At 42.4% G+C, this 17,153-nt stretch overlaps 1 protein-coding gene across 5 annotated transcripts; it reads right to left on the minus strand.

The window, feature by feature from the left end:
• Positions 1–568: 568 nt before the first annotated feature.
• Tmem183a (transmembrane protein 183A) lies at positions 569–16,485 on the minus strand. 5 transcript variants are annotated; one of them, NR_151737.1, is made up of 9 exons: positions 16,235–16,479; positions 16,007–16,096; positions 15,230–15,397; positions 10,033–10,189; positions 9,134–9,314; positions 7,448–7,610; positions 6,828–6,908; positions 4,556–4,711; positions 569–2,667 (listed from the first exon to the last, which is right to left on the minus strand). NR_151737.1 is itself a non-coding variant. In NM_001042485.1 (8 exons), the coding sequence occupies exons 1-8, from the start codon at positions 16,341–16,343 to the stop codon at positions 2,482–2,484; spliced, it is 1,125 nt and encodes a 374-aa protein (NP_001035950.1). In that variant the 5' UTR covers positions 16,344–16,472; the 3' UTR covers positions 570–2,481. The 5 variants fall into 5 exon arrangements, 2 of the variants coding, with proteins under 2 accessions (NP_001035950.1, NP_065613.1); XR_003956268.1 differs by having other exon boundaries at positions 570–2,667; positions 7,448–7,607; positions 16,235–16,485; XR_003956269.1 differs by having other exon boundaries at positions 570–2,667; positions 10,033–10,186; positions 16,235–16,478.
• Positions 16,486–17,153: the final 668 nt, after the last annotated feature.

Here is a 17,153-nt window from a genome sequence, read left to right on the forward strand (position 1 = left end):
ACCACCCAGCAGCAGTGAACTGTTCTATATACAATGTGCACATAGGCAGTTACAGATATATACACATCTTGCAACAGTGTCCTATAAAGGCTGAAGCTGAGGTCAGTTAACATAGCCTTTCATTCCCTCTCTCCCAATATATCCAATTTTCCTTTCATCTTTAGAAAATGGCAAGGAAATTAATTCTGATAGGGGTTGAGAGGAGCTGAATCTGTTATTTGTCTGACACTCTGAACAAGAATATATACATCAAGAAGTGAAAAACATTAGTCAGTTTTTAAACCCAGAGCCTACCAAGTTTCAGTCGTTCTCTAGGTGGACTAGTTTTTACAAAAAGGCAATCCTTGACTCTTCACACCCTTCCATTAACAAAACATGAATAATGCCAGAAAAGGCAACTCAGCCAATGCTGAGGAGACTGCAGCCATGGTAACCATGAAGAACCATTTTACCAAGTGTTGGCAATGTGCTAAGACCACAGCAGAGGCAGCAGGAACTTCAAAGGGAGGCTATAGCATCTATCATCATACCATGGAGTTTGACATAAAAACTCACAAGTTGAGCCAGAAAACAATTAAGCCACATTTATTTCACCCACTCAGGGTAAACCTAAATGGGAGACACACAATCCACAAGGACAACTTCCCCTGCTCCATGGCATCTTTTGTTCAGGGAACTCCAGACTCTGTGCTTCTTTTCTTCTGCCTCTAGGCAGCTTCTGACTGCAGAGATCTGTGGAGGCTTACTGTCCTAGGGTTTTTGTTTGCTTTGTTAATTAAGTACCCAAATTCTGGTGGTTCTTTTTATTGACCCAGGCTCACTATCTGTTCAACCAGTGACAGCATGCCCCTCAGTGTGGGTACGGCTGCTGTCAGCAGCAGCATTAAACAGATGCTTAAGAATGGTCTTTAAATAGCATGGGGTGGGGAAAGATAAAAACCAACATACTCATTTAGCAATTTAGCTCACAAAAGTATCCACCCCACAATATTTTTATGTTTAAAGAACATTTTCTGTCTTTGTCCTGTCTGGTGACTCACCCAACAACTCCAGGCAGCTAAAGTAAGAGGATTAAGTGCAAGGCCAGCCTGGGCTACACAGCAAGACCCTGTCTCCAAAGGACTATTTTTGTGGGGCAGGGAGGCTGGACTGCAGCGCTACAGGATGAACTCCAGGTCTTGAGTAGGAGAGCATTGTCTTAATGAGCATCTCCTGCCACATCCAGGTGGGAAAGGAAGCAGTAAGACTTTCTTCTTAGCAAAAGAAATAAACAAAACCCCACCCACATCCTTTTCTCAGAGCATGCCAGTGACAGTAAGAACTGTGACTAAGAAGGGTGTCAACATCTCTGTATGAAGACCAGGATCCTGAATGCACACAGGATGATTTAAAAAGGAAAAACAAAGATATCAAAGGACAGGACAGGGCAGAGAAAAGCCACTAATTGCTCTATTTGAAGGCTGCTTTCAACATGCAATGTATTTTTTAAAGATGACCTTTAGCATTATAAAGCCTAACAATTTAATGTAAACACAATTTTCCTAAACTCTGCCTTACCTTTCAGTTAATGCATAGCTATCTGAAAGATTCAAATAACTCATTGTTTTACTTTTTCCTCACACTCTGCCTCCTCTTTGTACCACTAAGTACCACACGAAAAATGAAACTGGCCTTTGAAGTTGTTGTGTAGCAAAAGACAGGGGTCAGAATCCTGGCTCTGCATGGACCAGCAGTTCTGGCCTTGGGTAAATCAATGATTCAGCTTCTCAACCTTAAAATGGGAAGGGTTTCAACTACCTTGCAAGACACAAGGATTAGAGACACAATCTATAAAGTTCTTAGAACAGTACCAGGGGCACATAATTATTACCATCACTATTAAGTCTCATGCAATAAAACAAAAACCCAAAATACAAAATCATCAAAACAATCAATATTCATGTAATAAATATCCAAAAAGCATTTTTTTTAAAAGATGCACAAATCAATCTTATAAGATTCTGACAACCCTGTCACCTGCTTTATTTCTGGAGAAGGGTAAAGGGAAAAGAAAAAAATATTCACTTGAATTTGAGGAGCAGCAACATTGGAGCAACCATTTTAAGCCTCTGAGTTCCTCTAATCTGTAAGGAAAAACGTTCTTCCATGAAGAGTAAGAGTTTAACTTTCCCCTAACGAAAGATCATCCATTTGCTGAGATAAATGAACGAAGAACAAACTCAACAGCACCAATTGAGGTTTAACACAGAAAATGAGGCCAGGTTTCTCCTTTCAAATATGCAAATTTTACATGAAAATGTTTATAAATCATAGTTGGTTTTCCTCTTGATTCAACCTTTCCACCTCCTGTAACAGGAGCCCCAGGAACCCAAACAGCCTGTGCATCACTAATCAGCTACACAATACAGCTGCCCCTTCCAAACAGAATCTGATTACTAATGGACTAGACTGGAAGCTATCCCGAGGGACAGGAAGCAGGAACTATGCTCTCAGGGAGAATGGATACTGCGGATGCCACCAGTCAAAGAGCCGAACACTGTGCACCGGGTCCAGGACGACTTGCACACCCTGTTCACTACGCAGATTCTGACCACCACGGACAGGAGAATCCTGGAACACCAATCTCACTCGATGATGCCGCATGTCTGTACTCACATTAATGGTAAACTAGAAGAGAAAGGCACATTTAGCATGTAATTTAAATGTTTAGTAGTTAATTTAACCTTGGATTCTTTGGGCTCTCCATGAGATGGTCTAATATACCTTGGTTCAGCCTCAAGGTTTGTTTTGTAAGTTATACTACCAACACATTTACAAAAACACTAAAGTGATATTTGTTAAGATTTTCTCTGTTTTGTGTATCTAAGATGTTAAAGGGTCTTAGAGATAAATAATTTAGGATATATGCACACACACCACCACAAAAGCCATCTAATTGTTACACATATAGGATAAAGATAGAATTCTGATAATGTGCTGATGAACAAGTCAGGCAAGATCTGTAAAACCTAAGCCTGATCCATTTTTGTGTAAAATTTTCCAAGTATTTAGATGGAGGTGTAGTGGCTATTCCTGGTTGTCAACGTGACAATATTTGGAATGAACTACAATCCGGAATTGGAAGGCTCACCAGTGACCCTTATCTGGAGGCTTGGAGATCCTTATCTGGATCTTGGTTTGAAGATCTTGAGCCATAGTGGCTATGGATTCCAGAAGATTGAATCTCTGAGTTTAAGGAACACACCTTTAATCTGGGCTACGCCTTTCATCTGGGATTAAAGGTGTGGTGGGACACACCTTTAATCTGGGCTACACCTTCTGCTGGAGACAATATAAGGACATTGGAAGAAGGGAGTCTAGCTCTTGCTCTTGCTCCTTCGCCTGCTTGCTGCGTGAGACTGAGTAACTGCTAGATCCTTGGACTTCCATTCACAGCTGCGACTGAACCATTGTTGGGAATTGGGCTGCCGACTGTAAGTCATCAATAAATTCCTTTACTAACTAGAGACTATCCATAAGTTCTGTGACTCTAGAGAACCCTGACTAATACAGGAGGTTTCTACAGAATTGATATGGCATCTATGGAATAGGAGTCACGGTGAGGTCATTAAAGCAACTTAACCTCAATGGAGAGAGAAGGACCCACGATAAAAATAGAATCATGACACACTCAGCTACAGGAAACTACCTACAGAGGATGTATGTTAACCTGTTAACAGACAGACTTTACAAACAGTGCCCAGAAAGGTAACTGGAGTTACAGGACAATGGCAGTCTATGTTACCTCTACTTTCTGAAAAAAAAATGTATGCATTATTTAAATTCTTCATGATATACACATTACCTATCATTAAAAACTAAACTTTTTCATCATAAAGAACAACTCCAAACATCTCTGAACATAAGCCTAAGACACAGAGAAGACAAATGACAAATAACCAACTTTCTGGCTGCCTATCCAATTAAATATTTTTCAACCATTAAAAATTACAAGCTAAAAGATACATATATGATTTACTCACCTCACACAGGACAGAGCTAGTTATCTATTCTAACATTCCATTATGGCAGCCTCTGAATGCCTAAGGTCCTAACAGTGCTCATGTGCATGTTTATCCATATTCCCTTCAGTGCATACGGGAAGGTACAGAAGCCTTCGTTTTCTTACAGAAAAGGCAGACAAAACATTCTCAGATATAATTAGCTCCTCTCCATTATCGTCTTTCTAATATGCAAATCTAACTTTATACTTGTGGTTTTGTTTTTATTTTACCTGGGGAGATGTTTAGGGTTTTTATTACTATTGGTGTTGCCATTATCATCATCATCATCATCATCAATTTTGTGGGTTCTTTTTAGTTATGGTGTGTGGTGTGTGTGCAGTCACATGGGAGAAAAGGGGTATACCATGTGTTGACATGGTTTTACGTTTGAACTTTATTATACTTAAATTATACTTTATTATACAGATTTCTTCCCAGTAGTTAAGTCTGCAAATCCTTTTTCAAACCATAGATACAGTGAAATTCTACAAAAGCGCTGAGTCCTCACTTACCAAGGTAAATATCATCCCCATGACAATAGGAATAAAGATGAAGTTGAGGGTGGTGACCTGCAGTAGGCAGCAGTCCTGGTCAGGGTTGGTATGGACATCTTGATATTGAATGGGCGGTTGCAACCGTTCCATACACTTGCTCTTTAATCTAGGGGACTAAGAAGAGCTAAGCATTAATCTACTGGCCTAGAGGAAATAATGTATGCTCTTTAAGATGCTGTGAAGGAAAACCCAACAGGCAAATTTTAGTGAGATAAAATTTTCTGTCATCTGCTCTTTGTATACATATTGGTTTCCATGCAGAGATCAAAGAATCTACCAGTTAAAAGAGAGAGGGTGTTTAGATTAGCAAATATAGCAGTGAGTTTTTATTTAGATAGTAGTTCCGCTATCTGATAAGAAATGGCTCTATCAGCCACTCTCCAATTTCCACGTGCTGTATCAGACTTCAGGGTATCTGCTGCACAAGAGGGCAGATTCAGAAGTAACCTCCGAATTCCAAAAACCAGAAAACAGGATTCACAAGTCTCAGGCTAAAGGTCTCTCAGCATTCAATTTCCTGTAGTAATTCTGGTCTCCTGTCCCATTTCTCCATTGCTAGGGTGACTCCTCAGTGGAGAAAGGTGTCTTGTTGATAGCACAGACTGTGGATTTCTTACAAAGACATGAAAGCCAAGTTTCTTCACCAGAACCATGTTTTAAAAATAAATTAATAGGAAAGTATGATGTAGAACTCTCAGCTACTTTTCCAGCACTGTGACAGCCTGCATGTCACCATCCTTCCCACCACGATGCTAATGGATAAACCTCTGAACTTGTAAGTGAGATCCAATTAAATACTTTCTTCTATAAAAACTGCTGATGTCATGGTGTCTCTTCACAGCAATAGACACCAACATTCCACAGATACTGAATTTTTCTCAGCTGCCCATGAAATCTGTGTGAGATGGAGGAGAGAGGGTAGGCATGTGTGTGTGAATGCACATGGCAGCCAGAGGTCAATGCCAAGCATCTCTCCCCCTCCCCCCTCCCCTCCACTTTATTTTTCAACAGTCTCTTCCTGAACCTGGAGCTGTTCAACTAGTTTAACTGGCTGGCCAGGGAGCTCCAGAATTCTGCCCATGTTCACTTGCTCATACTAGTGTTACAGAAGTATGCCACCACAGCAGTTTTCACATGGGTTTTGGGTAGCCAAATTCATATCCTCGTGCTACACACACACACACACGTCTTATAAAGCTCTGTTTTCTGAACTGGTAATCTGTGTAGGTTTACCTTGGGTAACAACCTGAAGATGCTATCTTTCTTCCTCCATTATAAAACAGTTCCCACCAAATGTTATTTCGAAATTTAATCTAATGTTATGTAAGAGATGGAGCCGTTAGAAGATAAAGACTTCTCTTTCATGATATGGGTGAAAGTTCTTATTACAGTAAGGGCTTGAAAATGGATTCAGCTCCTTTCAGCCTCCTACCACAGCTATGTGAGAATACACAGGGTACAGTAAGGAACCATCTTGAAAGTGGGAACCAGAGTCTCGAGACATAGAACCTCTATGGATTTCCTGGCCTCCAGAACTATGAGGAAATTAATTTTCATTCTTTATAAATAATCCAATCTCTGGTACTTCGTTATGGCAGCACAAAAGGATTAAGACATGGTAAAATTCATTAAATAAGATATCTGAAAGATGCAGAGATGGCTTGCCAGTTAAAAGCCCTTGCTACTCTTACAGAAGACAAAGGTTTGATTCCCAGCACCTTTATAGAGGTTAACAACTGTCCACAACTCCAATTCCAGGGAATCTGACCCCTTCTTCTGGGCAACACAAGCACCAGGCATACACATAGTGCACGTGCATAGTGCAGGCAACCACTTAACAGACAAGCCAGATATGGTGGTGCAGGTCTTTAATCCAAGGACTTGAGAAACAGAAGCAGGTAGATCTCTATTAGTTTGAGGCCAGCCTGGTCTATGTGGCAAGTTTCAGGACAGTCAGGGATCTGTAGAAACACAGACTGTCTCAAAAACAAAAACAAAAACCTCATACAGAATAAAAAGTCTCTTGGTTTTAAGGTGGGTATGGGTGTAGGAGTGGTTTGTACATGAGTGTGATGTCTGAAAGGTCAGAAGAGGCTATTATTAAATGTCCTCGAACTCCTCTGACAAATGCAGTATTCACTCTCATCCTCTGAACCATCCAACCACCCAAATAAACAAACCTTTAAAAATAAAATTTATAAAACTATGAGACAAAGAGAAGGACACATGCCTGTTTTTTGAACTTGAAGTTGAACTCCCACATTGGTTCTTGTCTGTTCCCAACAATCTTTCTGCACCAGAAAAGTAAGCACTGTAAGAAAGAAAAAGTAAACTAAGAAAGTGACATTGATATGTATTATAAAGTAACAAAAAAAAATTAATTAGCAAAATTATCTGAGCGCTCTAAAGCCAACTACAGTCCTGAAGCGGAGGATTTCCTTTGGCACACAGACCCCCAACTCAACACTGGTGCAACATGAAGACAGTCACAGTGCTACTCAGGAAGGAGAGGAGGGACCGATACAAGTCAACCTCTGAGCTTATGAAGATCAACCCCTAATGCTCTCACCTGTAAAGACTGAAATATATATCCACAGTGTGGGGCGTTTTCTCTGATTCAGCAGCCACTGCTCTACATTAAAATATAAAGGCAGCAAGTAGCCATCAGGCAAGATGGTAACAAGGCCACAAAGCAGGCAAGGAGGGCTAGCCCTATAACAGGAACAAGCCACTCAGGATCTTCTGGGAACAGCTACTATGGAAACCAATGAGCTAAGCTGAATTCAGTCTAAAGCAAGCCCCTCAATGAAGTCAGGCTATAGCTAGGGTTAAGCACAAGAAGTGAAGTACCTCCCAGGGGACAAGGGGTGGGTCGTCCGCCGTGCCAGCTGTCCTGCCTTCAGACATGCCCTGTACGTCCTGCTGCTCCATCAAAAATAATGGGCTTGGCTTTTAGGGGAAAACACTTCTGCTGCCATCACAACGGCTCCAGTGTCCCACACAAGCTATGCTACTGAAAAGAGAGAGAGGGGATCAAATACGAAAAGCTGGAGTCCGGGGAATGGGAAACTTCCTTTAGGCATGCTGGCAACTGAGTGCCATGCGATTACAGGCATGTAAGTGGTGAGGCCATGCACCAGGCACCTGCCACAACAGGACCCATATCCTCTTCAGAGGATCTCTAACAACACAAAAAGAGGCTGCCAGGTAGCCTGCCTTTACTACCTGGATGAAGAGCTTATTTTTTCAATCTACTTTGGCTTTCTAATCTATTTTTTAAAAGACATAGTAATGAGATTATAAAGATATGGGTATTTGAGACTTTGCAGTAGCCCTTGCACTGTGCACTGGAGCCGCTAAGATGTGTCAAGCATGAGGAGTTTGCCCAATCAATGCTGTCCTGCTCCATTGCCTGGCATGGTTAACTTTGTAATGATTACCACCCTCCTTGTAGTTAATCGGATAGGATTAAATGCTTCTAGGGAGGAAGACACTGTAAATGTGAGATGGGACACTGTCCACTCACATTACAAGCAGAAGCAGCTTCAGGGTGAAACTCTACTCATGTAACACACTACTCCTGCCCTAAATCCATCAACTAGCATTATAACCCGTTTGATGACCTACATTTGTATGTGTTGGAAGTGGAATCTTGATTACTTTCAAACAACAGTACCTTTTAATTCCTGGAATTAATACAACCTTAGAGCTCAACTAGGAGAGAAGACCACATCACATCTATGAGCATAAAGGAAAAGAACAGAAAGTGCTACAGAATGGATTAGAGTGGGTAGGACAGAGGTGTAAAAATGACCTACAAATTCAAAGGTAAGAGATTTACACAGTAGCCTCGGGTGAGGAAGGTAAGGGTCAAGACATCACCTTGCCTAAATAATTAAAATAGACCTACTTATTATTCAGAATACCAGAAGCTTGAATACAGTGTAGGGATATAAACTATGTAGAGAATACAAAGATAAAGGGAGCTTAAAACATAGGAAGATTTTGGAATCCTAACATCTATGAATAGACTATAGCACCTTATAATCTCTGAGACAAATGATCAGAGCCTGGCACAGGGTCTTAGCACGTAAAGATGTCTATACTTGAATCCTTAAAGCAAGATGCCGAGGTTACGTTAGAAACAGACAATCAGTAGAATTCCTTGTGTTATTTGTGTCATGACTAAGCATTTTGTGAAAACTGTAGTATACACCTACCATTCAAGTATTTTTTCTAGCCCAAGCTATCAAAACCATTTTATCTACAGTGATCAAATGTACAGTGCATAGAATTAAAATAGAGACTTAAGAAATACACTATAAGCATAAGAAAGCTTTAAGGAAGGATAGCAAAGCAGTCCAGCACAGCAGGGATGTGTCAGAGAAATGACACTTCTGAACCTACAAGTTTACATGAGCCCCCTAATGGTTGGGACCTACAGCCCTCCCCATTAAGAAGCTACAAACAAGACTCAAGAACAAGCCCACCATACAAGAATCCATTAGCCAAACCCCAACAGCAAGTTTCACTTACTTTGGAATTCTTCAGTGTGCTGGGAGTGCTTTCCGGAATGGCTGGATTCTTGGAGATTCGAGCAGCAAATGGTTCATACATATGATACAGAGATCGGATCACACATGCCCGGAGACAGCGCAGCTTCTCCATGGATTCTGGTCGCAGCCGCAAAGGCAGAGACGCATCCAGCGTGTAGTGCCTGAAACATGACACATGACTCCTACCAATATGTGACCTGCCTGCCTGTTCTTATTCAGCCTCCCAGGACCCCAACTTCCATGTGAACTTTACTCCACTATTGCACTGGTGGATACTAGTTTGCCCAGTTCTCACCACTACCATCACCATCTCCTGACATTATCCATGACTTTTGCTTCTTCATCTTGGTAACCCTGTAGTTTTCCATTTAAATCTGGACTATTTCAGGTTCTACAGAATTACAAGTCTCTGATTTGGAAATCATGTAATATGCTTTAGTTGCTCAAAAAGAATCTGTCACGGGGAAGAGCCACTTGGTTTCCCTGTCAGACATGTTAAGTTCTCTATCCATCCCTACCACATCCTACAGTTCATAAAGTCCACTAGACCTCTGTACCCCACATGAAAATCTAGCATGTTTATTCATCACGTAATAAGATACACCTCTATAGGAAGTCTAAGTTCTTCCAGAAGTAATACCATTTGCAAAAAGAAAAAAAAAAAAGATACTAGAAGGGGTAGGGTGGCAGCCATAGGAAAGACAATCACCTGCATGGATCAGTAACATAAGATTTAGAGAGATATCAACAAGTCCAAAGCTAGGGTTATGCCAAGGCATGTTAGGGAGAAAAAGTAGAAAGAGCCCAGGGGCAGAGCTCCAAATCACAAACAGCAACAAAATCAACTACAGAGAAAACACTGGCACTCAGAGGTCGCACCTTCGGTACAACCTGGTCCAAAAGGCAGCAGTGCAAGTGACAGTCCAAGCATTTTTACAAATCAGGGAAAAATTCACAATGTCCTCAGGACGGATATAGGAAGCCAGCAGCAGCCAAATATCCATAGGATACTCTTCTCCAGTGCCATCCGGGTCTTCTGAAACAAGAAGAAAATTCTGTGTTCTATTTATTACACACACACCAAAAGTGTTCATTCCAATTCTCAGCTAGCTGTACACTGAAGAAAATGGCTTTTGTTGTCTTGGTGTGTTTTTGTTTGTTTAAGACAGGGTTTCTCTGTGTAGCCCTGGCTGTCCTAGAACTCACTCTGTAGACCAGGCTGGCCTCAAAACCTGCCTCTGCCTCCCTAGCGCTGGGATTAAAGGTGTGTGCCAGCATGCCCAGCTAAGTATAGGGTTTTAAAACAGTTCCAAGGAAGCCCCTCAAGTTGATGGTTTCCTGGTAATTCCAGCTGCTAAGATCTTTGTTGCCCAAGTTACTGTCCTTGATGCCTTTGTTGTATGTACATGCATATGTACATACATTTTCTTGTATGGCCACATGTGTTGGCAGGTACACGTGTGTAGAGTCCAGAGGTCGATATCCAGCATGTTCTTCCATCATTTTTCTACCTCATATTTGGAGACAAGGTCTCTCATTGAACTTGGAGCTCACCAGCCAGCTAAAGATGGCAGCCGTTGAGCTCCAGGCACCCTTTGGCAGGGTTAGAGACCGCACAGTTGGACTTGTCTTTTTACATGACCCGTCTCTCCAGCCCCACCCTATTCACGGTCTTTAAAAAAGTGTGTGTACGCGCATGCATGCACCCATGGAAAAACGTGTGCATAAAAGAATCCATGGATTCCAGAATGAATGTCAAGTTCCTTGAAGCTGGAGTTTTAGGCATTTGTCAGTTGCCTGATGTGGGTGCTAATATCATACAGGTCCCCTGAAAGAAAAGGGTCCTGGTTGGTTTGGGGTTTTATTTTGTTTTGTTCAGCACAAACACAAGGTAGAGTTGTGTGGTAAGAGAGAAGCCCAGGTGACTACTGGGATCTGATTTCATACCTTCAAGTTTTTGTAGAAAGTGCTTTACCAATTAAACCTACCTAACTAAAACCTTTAAAAAATTCTATTTGTGTATTAAGTTTTTAAAGTTACTTTGTGTATATTTTCTTTTTCTTTTTTTTTTTTTTTTTGTTTTGTTTTGTTTTTTTCGAGACAGGGTTTCTCTGTGTAGCTCTGGCTGTCCTGGAACTCTCTCTGTAGACCAGGCTGAACTTGAACTCAGAAATCTGCCTGCCTCTGCCTCCCAAATGCTGGGATTAATGGCGTGTACCACCACTGCCCAGCACCTATGTGTATATTTTAACAATCAACAATAATTCAATTGAATTAAGAAAACTATTATTGGGGCTGGTGAGATGGCTCAGTGGGTAAGAGCACCCGACTGCTCTTCCGAAGGTCTGAAGTTCAAATCCCAGCAACCACATGGTGGCTCACAACCACCCTTAATGAGATCTGATGCCCTCTTCAGGTGTGTCTGAAGACAGCTACAGTGTACTTACATATAATAAATAATAAATTTAAAAAAAAAAAAAAAGAAAACTATTATTAAGCCTGATGTCATAATAAGAAAACAGACACTGGGGCTAAAGAGATGGCTCAAAAACTAAGAACACTGTCTCAGTTAAGGTTTCTATTGCTATGGTAAGCACGGGAGCAGAGCAGCACGTAGAGAAAAAAGTTTCCTTCTTACAATTCTCAAGTCACAGTTCATCACTGAAGGAAGTCAAGGCAGGAGGTGAAACAGAAGCCATGGAGAAGTGCTGTTTACTGGTGTGCTCTTCATGGCTGGCTCAGTCTGATTTTTATTACCACATTTTAATTATTTAGGCCACAAGTGTCACAGCATGAGCATGGAGGCCAGAGACAAGCTGTGGGTGTCACCTCTCCCTTCCCTGATGTGGATCCTGGGAATTGAACTCAAGAGAGTCAGGCATGGGGGCAAGTATTACCAGCAGAGCCGTCTCATCCGTCAGACCATCTGATAGGGTGGTGCCACTTACAGTGGGCTGGGCCCTCCCATATTAATCATTAACCAAGAAAACACAGCACACACTTGCCCGCAGCACAATCTGGTAGGGCATTTTCTCAACTGGGATTCTCTCTTGCCAGATAACTCTACCTGTGTCAAGCTAACAAAAAAAAAACAAATAAAACAAAACAAACAAAAACCCAGGACACTACTTACACGTGATACACAAACACACATGCAGGCAAAACACCCACACACACAAAATAAAAATAAATAAACCTCAAAACCCATTTTTTTAGTTTTTTTAAAAAGGTATATTAAAAAGAACAATGAAACTAAATAACCTTAACAACAGAAAAGGTAAATTATAGCATATATTCACAATCAACACTCTACACATGTTCTAGTTTTCATTTTTATTATTTGTATGTTTGTTTTGAGGCAGAGTCTCAGGTAGGTCAGGCTTGCCAACTTGATAGTACACCTTGAACATCTTATCTTCCTGTCTCCACCTACTAAATTCTGGGGTTGTAGGTATATGACACCATGTTGGCTTTATGTAGTTGGGATCAAACCTATGTCTCAGCTGAGCTACACAAGCATCAACCTTTGCCACATTCTAGTTATCTTGTACTTCAGTCCCTACTTGATAATGTAGCCTTCCTGTCTCTTCCTCCTGCTTCAGACCTAATTACTGTTTATTGTCTTGAGTCCTAAGGTTCACTACATATCTCAGATTAGAATAACAACACATACGCCAGAAAGCCACCATCTTAAATAATCATTTATCTCTGAGGCAGATCTCACTTTGAAGCCCGGGCTATCTTGAAACTTGCTATGTAGACCATGCTGGCCTTAAACTGCCTACCTTTGTCTCCCAAGTGCTAGGATTAAAGTCAAGCACCATCACACCGGGCTCATCGGGACTTTTACAAAGCTGACTAAAGCTAAAGGTTGTATGTCTCAGGGATAGGGAGATGGCGCAACACTACACAACTTGAAAAAGGCAGGCATGTGTGTGTCTGCATCGCTTGCATAGCTGCTCCCAAGAACAGAAGAGAGCACTGGCTCCACTAGAAGGAAAGGTACAGATGACGTAAGCCTCCATGTGGGTGATGGGTCCACAGGGGTCTTCTGAAGGGCAGCCAGTGCTCTTAACCATGGAGGGATCTCTGGAACATTCCGGGTCTGTTGGATTTTTAGCTCTTCAGACAGGGTCTAATGTAACTCAGATTAGCCTCCAACATGTAGCTAACCTTGGCCCTGGACTCCTGGTCCGCCTCCACCTCCTGAGATTACTTGCTGGCTAACAATAGTATTTTTGAAAACTATCTCTCTTTTGAGGGTATGACACTAAAACATTATAGAGATAATGATATATAGAAATTGCTCAAAATTGAAACATAAATAGTAATGAATTTATAGCTGTTGCATAGTGGTTATAACGACTTCATTAAAAACTAAAGGATAGGGACAACCAGACGGCTTTGCAGATAACAGTGCTTGCAGCCAAACCTGACTGAGTTTACTCCCTGGAACTCCAATGATGGAAGGAGATAACTATCACACTGTCCTCTGATCTCCACCTTTACACCCAGGTATGCTCAACTCTGTTATCCTACCCCCTATACACACACAGTCAAAATAAACAGATAGACAAAGAAATTTTAAAATTATTTTTAAGAGAAAATAATCAAAGTAGATGTACCTTAATAGAGAGAAAATAAAGCAAAATAAAAGAGAAATGATGTTCAAGAGTGTACATGCCACAAATCACTTGTCTAGTAAGTGATTAGATCCTGACTATGTGAAGGGAGTCTTATAATGCAATATTTTAATTTAAAATGAAGAAGCAAAGAAAAGCCAGGCATAGTGACACACTCCTTTAATCCTAGAACTCAGGAGGCAGAGGCAGGCAGATCCCTGAGTTCAAGGCCAGCCTGGTCAGTTCTAGCACAACCAGGGCTACACAGAGAAACCCTGTCTCGGAGGGAAAAATGTTCCTATGCTACTGTTAGAAACACCAAATGGCACAGCCACTTCACTGATTCCTCAAAAACTTACACACAGATTGCCATACAATCCAGAAATTTCATGCACTCATTACCTACTAGAAATGAAAGCATTTACCCAGGCAAGACTTATCCCTGAAGTCATAACACAAAGTAGTCAAGTAAAAGGCAATAAAAGCTGGTACACATGCCATATGGATGAACCTTAAATACTTTTAAGCCATATGAAAGAAATTAGACCAGAAAAAGTACGTTATATCTTAAGACCCAGCATCTGGGAGGCAAAGGCAGGCATATCTCCGTGGATTTGAGACCTACAAACCAGACTGGTCTACAAAGCAGTTCCAGGATAGCCAGGGCTGTTACATGAAGAAACCCTATCTCAAGGAAAAAAAAAAAAAAAAAGAAGAAAGAAAGAAAAGAAAGGAGAAGGAAAGAAAAGAAGCGAAGAGAAGAGAATATTGTCTTGAAAAGCCAAGATGGTTTAGAAGTTGTTGCCCTTGCAAAAGACCTGGGTGTGGTGGGTCTCAGAACCCAAATCAGAGTTCACAACCATCCATCCAACCATCCAACTCACAGCTCCAGTGACAGATCTAACGACCCCTTCTGACCTGAGGGTGCCAGGCATACAAGTGAAGCACACACATACATGCAGACACTCATATTCAGTTCCTCAAAAAAAAAAAAAAAAAGTAAATAAACAAAACTTAAAACGTTAAGTCGGAAATTTTCTGGAAAATGTGTACACACACGCACACACATATAATATGTATGTATACATCCCTAACAGAATTTTAAAAAGTGTAACTAATGTTGCTGTTAATTTTTGTATCATGGAAAAGAAGGTTATGGGGCTGGAGAGAAAGCTCAGCAATTAAGAGCACTGATTGCTCTTCCAGAGGTCCTGAGTTCAATTCCCAGCAACCACATGGTGGCTCACAATCATCTGTAATGGGATCTGATGACCTCTTCTGGTGTGTCTGAAGACAGCAATGGTGTACTCACACAGACTAAATAAATCTTTAAAAAAAAAAAAAAAAGGTTATCACCGACAATCACTAGTTCCTTGTAGATCTCCCCTCACATTGAAGAGCGACAGCATCCATCACCACAGACAGAGCTCAGTGCTCAGGAAAGCAACCCGTACCTTTATGTCTCTTGCTCTTCTTTTTTCTGGAGACTGATCTTTCCTGAGTGCTTTCTTCCTGGGCATCCATCTCATCACTGCTGTCCAGGATGTCACATGGCTCACCCACCCCGGAAAGAGCCTCCTCGGCAGGAACCTGGGACGCTTCCAAGCCACAAAGAGATTTTACTAGGAGGAAACAAGGAGAGAATGAAACGCACTTGGTCCCATCTGCAAAAATCTTGAAAGCAAGACAAACATAACAAAAAAAAAAACAAAAAACCCAATATGCCAAAGAAATGGAAGTCAACTGCATGGTAAAATATGCACAAACTACCAAAAAAAAAAAGGGGGGGGGGACTGGTATCAAGGAGTGGCAGTGGAAATTAACGAGTACAAAAAGTTGTGTGGGATTTTGTTCTTGTTTTGGTTTGGTGGTTCTTCTGAGACAGGACCTCACACTTGCTAGGTAAACCAGGCTAGCCTTAAACTCACAGAGATCCACCTGTCTCTGCCTCCCCAATGCTGAGATTAAAGGAATGCCCACCGCAGCTGGTCACAAAGTTGGTTTTAACTCAAAGAGGAAACAAAACCATTTCGGCTCCGGAACCTGCTGATCCTGGCTACACACACCCATCCCATCCAGGATACGAAACGAGAAAGTAAACAGTGGGAAGAGCAAACACGTTCATGACCCAAAGGTCAGTAGAAAAAACACCGGGACGCAATTCCAGGTAAATACAACACCCAATGCTGTCTCTTAAAAGCTTGGGCCTAAAAAGACCCACGAAAGCCTACCTTCCTGCTGAATAGCGTTGGCCACGGCTTTCTTGACCCGTCCAGACCTCACCACCGCCGGATCCGAGTTGGCATAGTCCGCCACGGTCACTGAAACAGAGCAAAGCGCCAAGGCCTCCTCAGACTCGAGGCAAAGTCTCCGCCACCGCTCCCCGCCGGGTCCCGCCGCGCCCGCCCCGGCCGCCCAGCCCGCCTTGGCCGCCCAGCCCGGCCCCGCCCCTCGCCCACCTCGGCCCGAGCAGGCGTCGTGGGCCCGGAACTTGAGCCGCTTTCCTCTCTTGGGCATGGTGACGGTGTCCCGATGAGGCCCGCCTAGCTGGCCGGAGCCCCGGGCCATGTCTCGGCCCCGAGAGCCGGCTCCCGGAGCCGCAGAGCACCTCCACCCGGCTCTGCGGCCATCCCCGCACCGAGGCCGCGGCTATCGCGAGGACTTCGGCGAGGGCTCTGGGTCCCGTTGATTGCCGACGCCCCTCTCGGGGAGCCAATCGCCTCCGGGGCCCGGTGACGTCATCACCCGGCGCCCTCAGCCGCAGCGGAGGCCAGGTTCCCAAAGCGGAGCGGGCTGTAGGACGGGGAGTGCGTTGTCACCGTCTTCATCACCGTCTTCTCTGGGGCGTTTGGTCCTCCAGACCGCGTTCTTTAGAACTAATAATTTACATCGTGGTCCACTTCAGCATCTAGATTGCATATATCTTGTTTTCGTCATTCTCTCTTTCCCACTTACGTCAAGTAACCTGAACGTAAATATCAAAGCGGTCGCTATAATTTTGCTTACAAAGGCTTTGAAATTCTCTCTGCAGATCAGTGGCTAACTCCTGTAATCCCAACACAGAGAAAGGATCAGAAGGTGAGAGTCATCCTCGGTTCGTAGCCAGCTGGGCTACAAGAGATGCTGCCTGAAAAATGAGTAAATGTCTGAATTCTCAAAGTAGAAGAGATTCTTAAAAGGTTTCCCATCACCATCATCCGAGCAAATTCTAGAAGGATAGATGAGAACATATAATTCCTTTGTATTAAAAGAGAAGTCCCGTGTTGTGTCTTTTTTTCTTCTAATTCCCTTTCAGCTCCCAAAGTGTTAACAGTCCCTGGCTTAAGAAACAGTCCTTTTGACCCAGGCAACCCAACTGGCTAGATCTACTCAGAGAGT

Source organism: Mus musculus, chromosome 1 (genome assembly GCF_000001635.26).
Source record: "Mus musculus strain C57BL/6J chromosome 1, GRCm38.p6 C57BL/6J".
In the NCBI taxonomy this organism is placed as follows: domain Eukaryota; kingdom Metazoa; phylum Chordata; class Mammalia; order Rodentia; family Muridae; genus Mus; species Mus musculus.

What these genes read in the sequence shown, in the direction of transcription:
- Tmem183a (NM_020588.2), bottom strand. Translation starts at nt 16,343, where the DNA reads ATGGCCCGGGGCTCCGGCCAGCTAGGCGGGCCTCATCGGGACACCGTC. An exon ending in CAACGCTATTCAGCAGGAAG is followed by an intron (nt 15,398 to 16,006) that starts GTAGGCTTTCGT and finishes GTTTCCTCCTAG; the next exon opens with TAAAATCTCTTTGTGGCTTG. An exon ending in GCACACTGAAGAATTCCAAA is followed by an intron (nt 6,909 to 9,133) that starts GTAAGTGAAACT and finishes TCTTTCTTACAG; the next exon opens with TGCTTACTTTTCTGGTGCAG.